The 12516-nt window shown below is 46.1% G+C and overlaps 1 protein-coding gene across 1 annotated transcript in view; it reads left to right on the forward strand.

The window, feature by feature from the left end:
• Positions 1-4367: 4367 nt before the first annotated feature.
• Positions 4368-12516, forward strand: part of LOC126195695 (POU domain protein 2) — a 63869-nt gene continuing 55720 nt past the window's right edge. Inside the window, exons 1-2 of the mRNA XM_049934322.1 lie at positions 4368-4537; positions 7394-7605. Coding sequence (XP_049790279.1) covers positions 4368-4537; positions 7394-7605 — 382 coding nt within the window. The remainder of the gene's footprint in view (positions 4538-7393; positions 7606-12516) is intronic.

A 12516-nucleotide genomic window follows, 5' to 3' on the forward strand; every position in this document is an offset into this window, starting at 1 on the left:
AATGCAGATGATAAACGGGTATTCATTGGACAAATATACGAGGGCTATCCACAAAGTACATTACGTTTTGGAATTAAAAATAAATAAAGTATTGGAAATATTTTTTATTATATACAGATGAAAGCCACACTTCAATACTACTTTTCTACATAGTTGCCATTCAAATTAAGGCACTTATCGTAGCGATGGACGAGCTTGGAAATTCCTTCGTCGTAAAATTCGGCCGCCTGCGCCTTCAACCACGTGGTTACCTCTTCTTGAAGCTGTGCGTCGTCATCAAAACGCTGCATAGCCAACTACTTCTTCATTGCTGGGAATAAGTAGAAGTCGCTCGGTGCCAGGTCGGGACTGTACGGCGGATGAGGAAACAACTCCCACTTAAAAGATTCGAGAACTTTGGCATGTGGGCCCGGGCGTCCTCGTGAATCAGCAAGATCTTTGAGCCCAACTTTCCCCTGCGCCTGTTTTGTATTGCTCTTCTGAGGTTGTACAGAGTTTGGCAATTCCTTTTTGAGAGTTTATTGTAGTGCCTCTTTCCAGGAAATCCACAAAAATCACACCTTTTCTGTCCCGAAAGACAGTCATTACGTGGTTGAAGGCGCAGGCGGCCGAATTTTACAACGAAGGAATTTCCAAGCTCGTCAATCGCTACGATAAGTGCCTTAATTTAAGTGGCAACTATGTAGAAAAGTAGTATTTAAGTGTGGCTTTCATCTTTAATTAATAAAAAAATTTCCAATACTTTATTTATTTTTAATTCTAAAACGTAATGTACTTTGTGGATAGCCCTCGTATTATACTAGAACTGACATGTGATTACATTTTCACGCAATTTGGGTGCTTAGATCCTGAGATATCAGTACCCAGAACAACCACCTCTGGCCGTAATAATGGCCTTGATACGCCTGGGCATTGAGTCAAACAGAGCTTGGACGGCGTATACAGGTACACCTGCCCATTCAGCTTCAACACGATACCACAGTTCATCAAGACTAGTGACTGGCGTATTGTGACCAGCCACTTGCTCGGCCACCATTGACCAGACGTTGTCAATTGGTGACAAATCTGTAGAATGTGCTGACCAGGGCAGCAGTCGAACATTTTCTGTATCCAGAAAGGCCCGCACACGAACTAAAAAATGGCTCTGAGCACTATGGGACTCAACTGCTGAGGTCATAAGTCCCCTAGAACTTAGAACTACTTAAACCTAACTAACCTAAGGACAACACACACATCCATGCCCGAGGCAGAATTCGAACCTGCGACCGTAGCGGTCGTGCGGTTCCAGACTGTAGCACCAGAACCGCTCGGCCACCAGCGGTCGGCCGCACACGAACTGCAACATGCGGTCGTGTTTTATCCTTCTGAAATGTAGGATTTCGCAGCGATTAAATGAAGGGTAGACCACGGGTCGTAACACATCTGAAATGTAACGTCCACTGTTCAAAGTGCCGTCGATGCGAACAAGAGGTGACCGAGACGTGTCACCAATGGCACCCCACACCATCACGCCGGGTGATACGCCAGTATGGCGATGACGAATACACGCTTCCAATGTCCCTCCACCGTGATGTCACCAAACACAGATGCGACCGTCATGATGCTGTAAACAGAACCTGGATTCATCCGAAAAAATGACGTTTTTCCATTCGTGCACCCAGGTTCGTCGTTGGGTACACCATCGCAGGCGCTCCTCTCTGTGATGCGGCGTCAAGGCTAACCGCAGCCATGGTCTCCGAGGTGATAGCCCATGCTGCTGCAAACGTCGTCGAACTGTTCGAGCAGATGGTTGTTGTCTTGCAAACGTCCCCATCTGTTGACTCAGGGATCGAGACGTGGCTGCACGATCCGTTGCAGCCATGCGGATAAGATGCCTGTCATCTCGACTGCTAGTGATACGAGGCCGTTGAGATCCAGCACGGCGTTCCGTACTACCCTCGTGAACCCACCGATTCCATATTCTGCTAACAGTCATTGGATCTTGACCAACGCGAGCAGCAATGTCGCGATACGATAATCCGCAATCGCGATAGGCTACAATCCGACCTATATCAAAGTGGGAAACGTGATGGCAGATTAAAAGTGCGTGGCGGACCAAACTCCAAACTCGATACCTTTGCCTATCGTTGGCACGTGCTCTGCCGACTGAGCTACCCAAGCACGACTCACGGACGTAAAGCTGTGAGGACGGATCGTGAGCTGCACATGGGTAGCTCAGTGGGTAGAACTTTTGCTTACGAAAGACAAAGGTCTCGAGTTCGAGTCCCGGTCCGGCATACTCTTTTAATCTGCTTGGAAGTTTCATATCAAATGGTTCAAATGGCTCTGAGCACTATGGGACTCAACTGCTGAGGTCATAAGTCCCCCAGAACTTAGAACTACTTAAACCCAACTAACCTAAGGACAACACACACATCCATGCCCGAGGCAGGATTCGAACCTGCGACCGTAGCGGTCGCACGGTTCCAGACTGTAGCGCCAGAACCGCTCGGCCGAAGTTTCATGTCAGCGCACACTCCACTGACGAGTGAAAATTTCATTCTGGTCGAGTAGGGTGGTTTTGAGGCGGCTTGTTACGCAATGACAGCCAGGGATGCCAACATACGTCGCAGAAAAGATTCTTAAAGTCGTACAGGAGGCAGTAGCTTACACAAGCGTTGAATGGAGCGGTACAAAATGGCCAGTGAGAATGCCTGTTTCTGATAGATGTTAAATAAATTCGTGGAGCGATTTGCAGCTCGCAAAATCAATGGAGTCGGCAGGTAGCCATTGTGGACTTGGAGGGGACATGTCGTCGGCCATCTGAGACGAAGCTTGGGTTTCAAACTAGTTATCATTTCTGAAGTTAGTGGGACTTCGTTATCGACAAAGTTACTTTTCCGGTGCAGTAGGTCTACAAACAATTCAAAAGTGAGTTCTTGTGCTTGGACGTCGAACTCTCCACAGGCACTTTCCTAATTTTATCTGAGAATATTGCGGGCTACTGAACGTTGTAACATTAGTTAGCTGTGGTTAGTGTTGAATAAAGGAAAAGGAAATGGTCTGGGCTAGGGTTGACAGAAGGAAGTAATTTTTATTTAGTTCCCTGTAAATTTGAGTATGTATCTTTGTACGACTTATTCCCTTATTGACGTAGCAGTGTATTCTCGTTGTTGTTATGGATATCATTGGCGAAAGTTGTTAGAAGCCAGCTGGAGGTAGTGTAGGAATGTATGCGATACACATTTTCCAGTCAAAAATGGTTCAAATGGCCCTGAGCACTATGGGACTTAACTTCTGAGGTCATCAGCCCCCTAGAACTTAGAACTACGTAAACCTGACTAACCTAAGGACATCACACACATCCATGCCCGAGGCAGGATTCGAACCTACGACCGTAGTGGTCGCGCGGTTCCGGACTGAAGCGCCTAGAACCGCTCGGCCACCCCGGCCGCACTGGACTCGCATTCGTGAGGACGACGGTTCAATTCCGCCTCCGGCCATCCTGATTTAAGTTTTCCATGATTTCCCTAAATCGCTCCAGGCAAATGCCGGGATGGTTCCTTTGAAAGGGCACGGCCGAGTTCTTTCCCCGTCCTTCCCTATTCCGATGAGACCGATGACTTCGCTGTCTGGTCTCCTTCCCCAAACAACCCCCACCCCGGCCGGCCTTTTCCAGTCCAATGACCGCCACTCTGAGTGTTTCCTAAAAGTAGTTAGATAGCTATAGGGCTTTTATTATTGACTTGGAAGTCCCACGAGTCAAAGCGAGTTTGTCATCCCTTATTTAAACTGAATTAATAATGTAGCAGAGCTGAGAGAGAATTAATAAGGGTCCGCCAATAAGCATTATTTTATTTTCTACTCGATATTTCGAAATACCTAACACATTTTACATTCGTGCAGGCAGACCATGCATATTCGTCCGGCATGTTGCTGTAGACCTCATTCCGCTCGGTTTGCAGTGAACTGAGCCACATGCCGTAATAAGGACACCGTGCAGTGTTTTTAAAGCTTTGACAAGAGACATTTACGTGACGGGATATTTCATGCGCGGTCTCCTATGTACCCATTGCTACCGAATAAATTTGTCTTGAGCGCTGTAAATCGCCAAGAGTGCGTGGGTTCTGATCTCTGCCACGAATGCGTCTTCGCGCGACGCCACGAAAGCTCCGGCGAACGGACGAAGGGAACGTTTCATCGCGGGGAGTACTTAAGTTGAGGTAGAAGTTCGGCAGGAGCACAGGTGCGTGCGACTACTCGTAGGATAAAACGCGAACAGAGCCAGAGAGAGAGAAGCGTGGAGCGTGCAGCGGTGCCGGCGCGGCTGGCAGTGCATCATAGCGCGGCTCGGGGCGCGCGTGGCGTGATTGGGGCGTGCATGTTTTATGGCGGGCCGCTCCAGCCAGGCCGGGCGCGGCTGTTTTATTCACAAAGGTCGGCGGGCGGGCAGCGGGCGCCGCGAATGCGCGATGCCTGGCCAGCTGACCGCGCGCGGGTCGATACCGCCAACTAATATGCCGCGCACGCAGCGGCCGGCATCTGCCCCGGCCGTGCAGTCAGTCACGCCGGCCGCACACCGCGACTGGAGGCCGCCGCTCGACTCCCACTGCGCGAGGGCCGCCTTTTAACGTACTACAAATCAAACCATTTCATTCTTTCTCCAAATATTCACCATTAAAATTCATATACTGCACTCAGGTGACAAAAGTCATGGGATAACCTCCTAACATGGTGTCGGACCTCCTGGCGTAGTGCAGCAACTCGTCGTCGCATGGACTCAACTAGTCGTTACAGATCCGAAACTTCCTGGCTGATTAAAACTGTGTGCCGGACCGAGGCTCGAACTCGGGACCTTTGCCTTTCGCGGGCAAGTGCTCTACCATCTGAACTACCAAAGCACGACTCACGCCCCGTCCTCACAGTTTTACTTCCGCCAGTACCTCGTCTTCTACTTTCCAAACTTGACAGAACCTCTCCTACGAACCTTGCAACGCAACTTAGGCCCTTTGCTGTTTCTTATCTATATAAACGATTTGGGAGACAATCTGAGCAGACGTATTCGGTTGTTTGCAGATGACGCTGTCGTTTATCGACTAGTAAAGTCATCCGAAGATCAAAACATTTTGCAAAACGATTTAGAAAGTATCAGTATAGTGCGAAAATTGGCAATTGACCCTAAATTACGAAAATTGTGAGGTCATACACATGAGTGCTAAGGAAAAAAAAAAAAAAACTGCGCGGTATTAGCCGAGCGGTCTGAGGCGCAGCAGTCATGGACTGTGCGACTGGTCCCGTCGGAGGTTCGAGTCCTTCCTCGGGCATGGGTGTGTGTGTTTGTCCTTAGGGTAATATAGGTTAAGTAGTGTGTAATCTTAGGGATTGATGACCTTAGCAGTTAAGTCCAATAAGATTTCATACACATTTGCATTTGAATTTTATTTTGCTAAAAAAAAATCCGTTAAACTTCAATTAAACGGTAAATCAGTCAAATCTAAAGGCCATAAATTCAACTAAATACTTAGGAATTACAATTACGAACAACTTAAACTGGAAGGAACACATAGAAAATGTTGTGGGGAAGGCTAACCAAAGACAGCGTTTTATTGGCAGAACACTTAGGAAATGCAATAGATCCGCCCTCTTTTAGAACACTACTGCGCGGTGTGGGATCCTTACCAGATAGGATTGACGGAGTACGTCGAAAAAGTTGAAAGAAAGGCAGCACGTTTTGTACTATCACGAAATATGCGGGAGAGTGATTTGGGCTGGACATAATTAAAACAAAGGCGTTTTTCGTTGTGACGAAATCTTCTCACGAAATTTCAATCACAAACTTTCTTCTCCGAATGTGAAAATATTTTGTTGACACCGACCTACATAGGGAGGAACGATCACCAAGATAAAATAAGGGTACTCAGAAAAAAATGGTTCAAATGGCTCTGAGCACTATGGGACTTAACATCTATGGTCATCAGTCCCCTAGAACTTAGAACTACTTAAACCTAACTAACCTAAGGACATCACACAACACCCAGCCATCACGAGGCAGAGAAAATCCCTGACCCCGCCGGGAATCGAACCCGGGAACCGGGAACTCAGAGCTCGTACGGAAACATATAGGTGTTCGTTCTTTCCGCACGGTATACGAGATTGGAATGATAGAGAATTGTGAAGGTGGTTCGATGAACCCTCTGCCAGGCTCTTAAATGTGATTTGCAGAGTGTCCATGTAGATGTAGATGAACAATAACAACCGATGCTGGCCGTCCTTCACAAAGTTCGTCGCTGGCGGAAACACGACCACAACAAAAATCTGGTAACCTATTGCAAGCTGTTATTCAAAGTGATCGATTACCAAGAGTAGAAAGAAGCGATTTGAGCCGTCATAGACGCGATGACCCTTTATGAAAACCGCAAAAAGAATTACCTAGTGAAAACATTCATGTGAAACAACTGCTTTTTGGGTTCCGTGCCTCAATCTGCAAAAGTGGAACTCTTATAGAACTGTTTTTGGTCCGTCTCTCTGCCTATCCATCCGAATGTTAATAATTCTTTGTCTCAGAAACGGATAGACGTATGAAGTTCAAATTTATGTCACATACTACAGTCTGTGGTCCCTAGGCGGTGTAAAATAATTACGCTTCTCAGTCACTGCGGCGAAAGGTACAGTCATTTATGTCACTTATTTTGATACTCGAAAACTCACTCATCAAAACCTATGGGATACTTCCTATTGACCTAGAATCACGCAGTTCGGCTAGAAGCAAGCTTTCACAGCACAAGTAAAGTTATTTATCATGAAACTTGTTAAATTATATCACTTAAAAAATCTTTTTGGCATTTAAACACACATTGCATTCATCATGCGACAAAAGCGTAATAGTTACTGCATGCAAACATAAGATGTAAGCTGCTACCATGTTTTAGTAAGCAAATAAAAAATATTTTATTAAATGTTCTCTGTGTATGTATGGTTCTTGTAGGTTTTTTTTATGACCGTGCGAATCTGAGGAACTACTGTGGAGAATTAATACGATCGCGAGTGCTACTCGCATCTGGACAATTATATTTCTATATCAGCCCTATTTTTTTTCTTTAAACGTCCACTGCAAACAAACAAATCGTTTAATTTCTCTGCTGCCGTTGTTTTAACAATAAAATATGACCATTTTTAAAACAAAAATAATAGTGCATCACACAATGCCACCTAGAGGTCGTTTGTAAAAACTCTTGGAGCACCACAGTGCCACTTAAAGCTCAGAAAATCTCTGAGTGTAACAGATGTAAAAGGGAATCTGAACGAATCTGGGGCACGCAGGAGTACAATCACGTCAGCAATAGAAGCTACATTAGCAGGTCCGCGAGGAGCCAGCGTAGTGTTTTGTGTTAGCGCTGCCTACCTGTTCGTACAGCCTTTTGAGCGCCGTGCCCTTCACCCTTCCGACACGTGTCTGCGGCTACCTGGCCACACGTGTGCGCCACGCGTCGCGCCTGCTCAATAATCCATCGTGGGCAGCACAATCATATCCAAACGCGGCGCACCGCCTCACCTGCAAATCGGAGAGTGCTCCTCAATATTTCAGCACCCGCCCCACGCTACCGCGCGTATACCTGCGAGGCGCGGGTCGGCCTGTAATAGATATTGCGCATTAAAACTGAGTAGCTGGCTACCACAGCCGGTTACCCCACACACAAAACGCTGAGGAGTGTTTCACAACTGGTGGTGTTGAAAACCGATTTAGTGTCAGCAGTGGAGTGGTAAGGTAGAGAAATCGCTTACGCTGGGTCCTTCTACCATATACACTGTCAGAAAAGGAATCGCAGTACCAAAAAAAATTAATCTAGAGTAATGAAATTTCAGGAATACATTTGTAAAACATATGTAAGTGGTTAACGTTGCAAGATCACAGGTTAATGTAAGCGCGAGACACGCCATTGCAGATGCGAAATGCTGGTACATTAATAACAGGTGTAACCGCCAGAATGTTGAAAGCAAGCATGCAAACGTGCATGCATTTTGCTGTACAGGTGCCGGGTGTCAGTTTGTAGGATGGAGTTCAATGCCTATTGCACTTGGTCGGGAGACGGCCGGTGTGGCCGTGCGGTTCTAGGCGCTTCAGTCTGGAACCGCGTGACCGCTACGGTCGCAGGTTCGAATCCTGCCCGGGGCATGGACGTGTATGATGTCCTTAGGTTAGTTAGGTTTAAGTAGTTCTGAGTTCTAGGGGACTGATGATCTCAGATGTTAAGTCCCATAGTGCTCAGAGCCATTTCACTTGGTCGGTCAACACAGGTTCGGTTAATGCTGTCTGTGGATGCTGCTAGAGTTGTCCGCTGCTGTCTCACATGTCCTCGGATGGAGACAGATTCGGTGATAGAGCAAACCAAGGCAACATGACGACACAGCGATTTGTGTTCGAGCGTTATCATGTTGGAATGCTGTTCATGAATGGCAGCACAACACGTCGAACCTCCAGACCTACAAATTCACAGTCACAGTGCGTGGGATAACCACGCTGTCATACGAAATCGTACCCCAGACCATAACTTCAGATAGATGTCCCGTGCGTGTAACGTGCAGACAGATTGGCTGTAAGTCCTCAACTGGCCTTCTTCTAAACAACACACTGGCATCACTGTCACTGAGGCAGAACCGCTTTCATCAGAAAACACAAGAGACCTCCACCTTGCCATCCAATTAGGTCTCGGTTGAAATTAGTGAAGCCTCAAATGTAGGTGGTTTGAAATCAGTGGAATGCACGCAACAGGGCATCTGGCTCGGATCTGTCCCTGAAGTACCCGGTTTGTAATATTTCGTTTTGTCACTGTGATGCCAACTGCTGCTCAAATTGCTTCTGTAGATACAGTACGATTCGACAGAGCCATACGCCGAACAAGGCGGTTTTCCCTCTCGGTAGTCACACGTGGCGACCGTACTTTCTCGTGAACACCGCTGCCGGAAATCATGTACAATGGCTGCATTCCTGCCAAGTTTTCTCTGCAATATCGCAGAAGGAACATCCTGGTTCCGGTAGCCCTATTACGTCCGATCTCAAAGGCAACTAACGCTCAGGACCGTTACAGCGCCTATTTGAAGCAAACCTGATTTTCACCCTTATCGTGGCGCTACTTGCGCCACTATTACGCGGATGGCACGAAATTCGAATAGAAGTTATCTTTCAGATGTAGAAACGCGCCTACCAAATTTCGTTTATGTCCTTCTTGGTGTTTTGATTCTTTTCCGTCAGTATACTTTGCTGAAACAAAAATAGAAACAAAAAGCAACTAATGTAGAATAAATCACTCAGAACTGAAATCTCGAAGAAAGAAGTGATTTTCGTAACTGTCCGATCCAACAAATACGAAGTGACTTCAAAAAGTAAGTTACACATTATAATGGCGGACCAGGTAGCTTTTATTGAATCGTTCCCTACACTTCAAAGTGACACAGATACCTGACACTATTTTTCAGCATTGTCACCGAGTTTCTGTAAATGATAGGAACATTGTATCGGTCGTTCATTTCCTCGACGATAGAAATCTATTTCTCGGTCACGGAGCCATTCGAGAACGACTGTGTGAACGTCATCAACGTCGTAAAATCTCCGATTGTGCGAAGTATTTCCTCGTTTGTCATCTGAGGTCGATGTCGAGGGCCCTCCTTCGCGATTAGCATCACCCTGCGTGTGTGCGTCCTCGGTCATATTGTTGGCACCATTTCACCACTGATGGGCGCAATATTGCATCTGGTCCACACAACGCCAGCGTTTTACAGTGAATCTCTGTGCAATTTAGATTTTCTGCCCACAAGAATCGTAGTGTCCCACATATTTCAACTTAGAAAAAGTAGCGGCAGCCGGAAACCTACTCACACACTATGATACACTTATTATCAGTCCCGAAACGGCGTTCGCAGCAAAGCCGGAACATATAATCTCTTTTGACTATATGTCACTCTTGTGCGCAATGGTCTTAGCGATAGACAACATTTGTAACTTACTTTTTGAAATCCGTGGGTAATATTGTTATAGGATAAATGCAGAAGCAAAACACAACTACATCCTTGTGAGTGAAATTTTACCTGTCGACTACATTAGTTTTCTTTTTCTTTTTAATTAAAAGAGCCTTGATTTCAATATATTCTTTTATTCATGTGCGTTTCACCTTCAGGAGGCATGTTCAGATTAATTATTGGAATTAAATGGTTCAAATGGCTCTGAGCACTATGGGACTTACATCTAAGGTCATCAGTCCCCTAGAACTTAGAACTACTTAAACCTAACTAACCTAAGTACATCACACACATCCATGCCCTAGGCAGGATTCGAACCTGCGACCGTAGCAGTCGAGCGGTTCCGGGCTGATGCATCTAGAACCGCTCGGCCACCGCGGCCGGCTATAGGAATTAACATTATACTCTGGCGTTACACGATGTCAGCATGTATTAGTTGTTTTTGACATCGCCTCTACAGGTTTATCTGCTGTGACGCGTGCTTCACTCTAGCACAGAGCAGTTTCTTTTTTAATGATGTAAAAGTATAATTCTAAGATTAGTAATAATTCCTTATTAACATTTAGAATCGGTCATGCTAGGACCGTACCCAATCTTTTGCTTATTTTCCTGTCGCTGTAGATAATCAATCTGAAGATGCCCCACAAAGGCGAAACGCGTTGTTAATAAAAGAACAAATTGTAACCAAGACTGTTGTATTTCAAATATTCTACATACGGGTGCTTTACCTAAAGGCCTAATGGAGTGGAACATATTTTGTTAGTTATTTTCGTCCGAAATCCTATTATTGTTAGAGAACCGTATGTTGAGGAACTACAGGTAGTGTAGAGTGTAACTGCTGCGTGCAAGACTGGTAGGTATATCATACCCGAAACGAATCGGCGCGACGGATTAACGTCCTGGTAACCAGCCGTACTCAGTGTGGTTTTAGGCGGTTTCCCACGCTCGTTTTGACAAATTCTCTCCTGGTCCCCAATCTCCGCCGTAGAAAATATGATACACCAACAGTTAAAATACGACAACACGAAGAGCAAATTTTACATGATTCACTGACAGATCACGCACACTAATTTCTTCCATTAGGTTAACCGACGATTGTTGAAACAGACGGAGAGGGGGGGGGGGATCTGAGCTCGTAGATGAAGTCAGTACCCCCGTCATGACTCTCAATTTCAGACATCTGATTACTTTGCAAACGAGTTACTGTGTTGTTTCCTGTCATACTCTGCGTAAGTAGAACACGGTTCACGACCGCTCGAACTGGCTGTAGCGCGGAGCCCAGTGGAACAAACTCGCCCTTCCTGAAGTTAATGACATTGGAGTTCACGAAGTGAATGGCTAGCCAGAACAAGTCCAGAGCGTAGGAAAGTCGTCTTCAAGCGTATACACAACAGTCCAGGCAGCAATCCATAGCACAAACGTAATACAGGCGAAGTCAGGACTCTACTGTTGAACGACGCGTGACCAAAGGCTTCAAAGAATAGCGAGCGACCGCATAACAAGTGCTAGGCCGCAGTGTTTCCAGGCAGTCTCGCGCCGGTGGACGGCTCCATGTGACTTGCATGCCGCGGCGGCGCCACTCGCTGGAGACAAGAGTTCTCTCTTGACCTGTTCTCTATATTGATACTGGGGCTGAGAGGCGAATCCGAGTCATGGCCGGATACTAAAATTTGCGCTCCGTTCCAATAAAAGCTAGTTTCTCACGCATCTCATTGTTTATGACCTCATATCTGCTGAACTACGTATCGTAGAATGACGAAAATTTGCAGGTATGTTCAGTGGTATATGGTGATACGTATTAATGTTTAATAACTCCCTAAGTGAAGTAGATGACGCTGAGATGAGTAATTTGATATAACACACGTCGGGTAGCGAATGGTGAGAGAAATCCCAAAGGTGGATAACAAACAGAACATGAACGTCATCAGATGACGTACCTCGCCTCACGTGTAGTGGTTGGGCTTGTTGATCGTACTCTTGCTGGCAGAGGCGGCGCTACACATCGCTCCACTAGGCTGCTCTGTTTTCGTAAGTGTTAACTGATTCATCGTAGTATTTGATTACTTCCGCCGCGCGCACTGCCGCGTCACACCGGACAGTCCAAGAATAAATACAGAGTGCGCTAGCGGAGCAATGTGTAACACTACCCACAGCCGGCGAGGGTAGGATCGACAAGCCCAGCCACTGCACGTGCGGTGACTTACGTCATCTGCTGATGTCACATGTTCAACTTTTGTCATCCACTTTTGGGGTCTTTCCCGACCCTGTGTGTCTTATATTAAATTACTTACTTGTCATGACGTCATGTACTTCACTCCGTAGGGTTTTTAAACGTTAATGAGAACCACCTCTGCAAAATGTGTTGGGAATAGGGTTAGTAGAAAAGCAAAGTAATAAATTAAAGTGACATGCCTGATGCTGAAGTTTTGCTCTATGAGCAGTGACAATGTAGTGAGCGATAGTCTTTCTTCGTTTAGTTATTCTGAGGGTCACGTCAGCGAGGAAAAGTTCCGAAAAAGTTTG

Source organism: Schistocerca nitens, chromosome 7, assembly GCF_023898315.1.
Source record: "Schistocerca nitens isolate TAMUIC-IGC-003100 chromosome 7, iqSchNite1.1, whole genome shotgun sequence".
Taxonomy (NCBI): Eukaryota; Metazoa; Arthropoda; class Insecta; order Orthoptera; family Acrididae; genus Schistocerca; species Schistocerca nitens.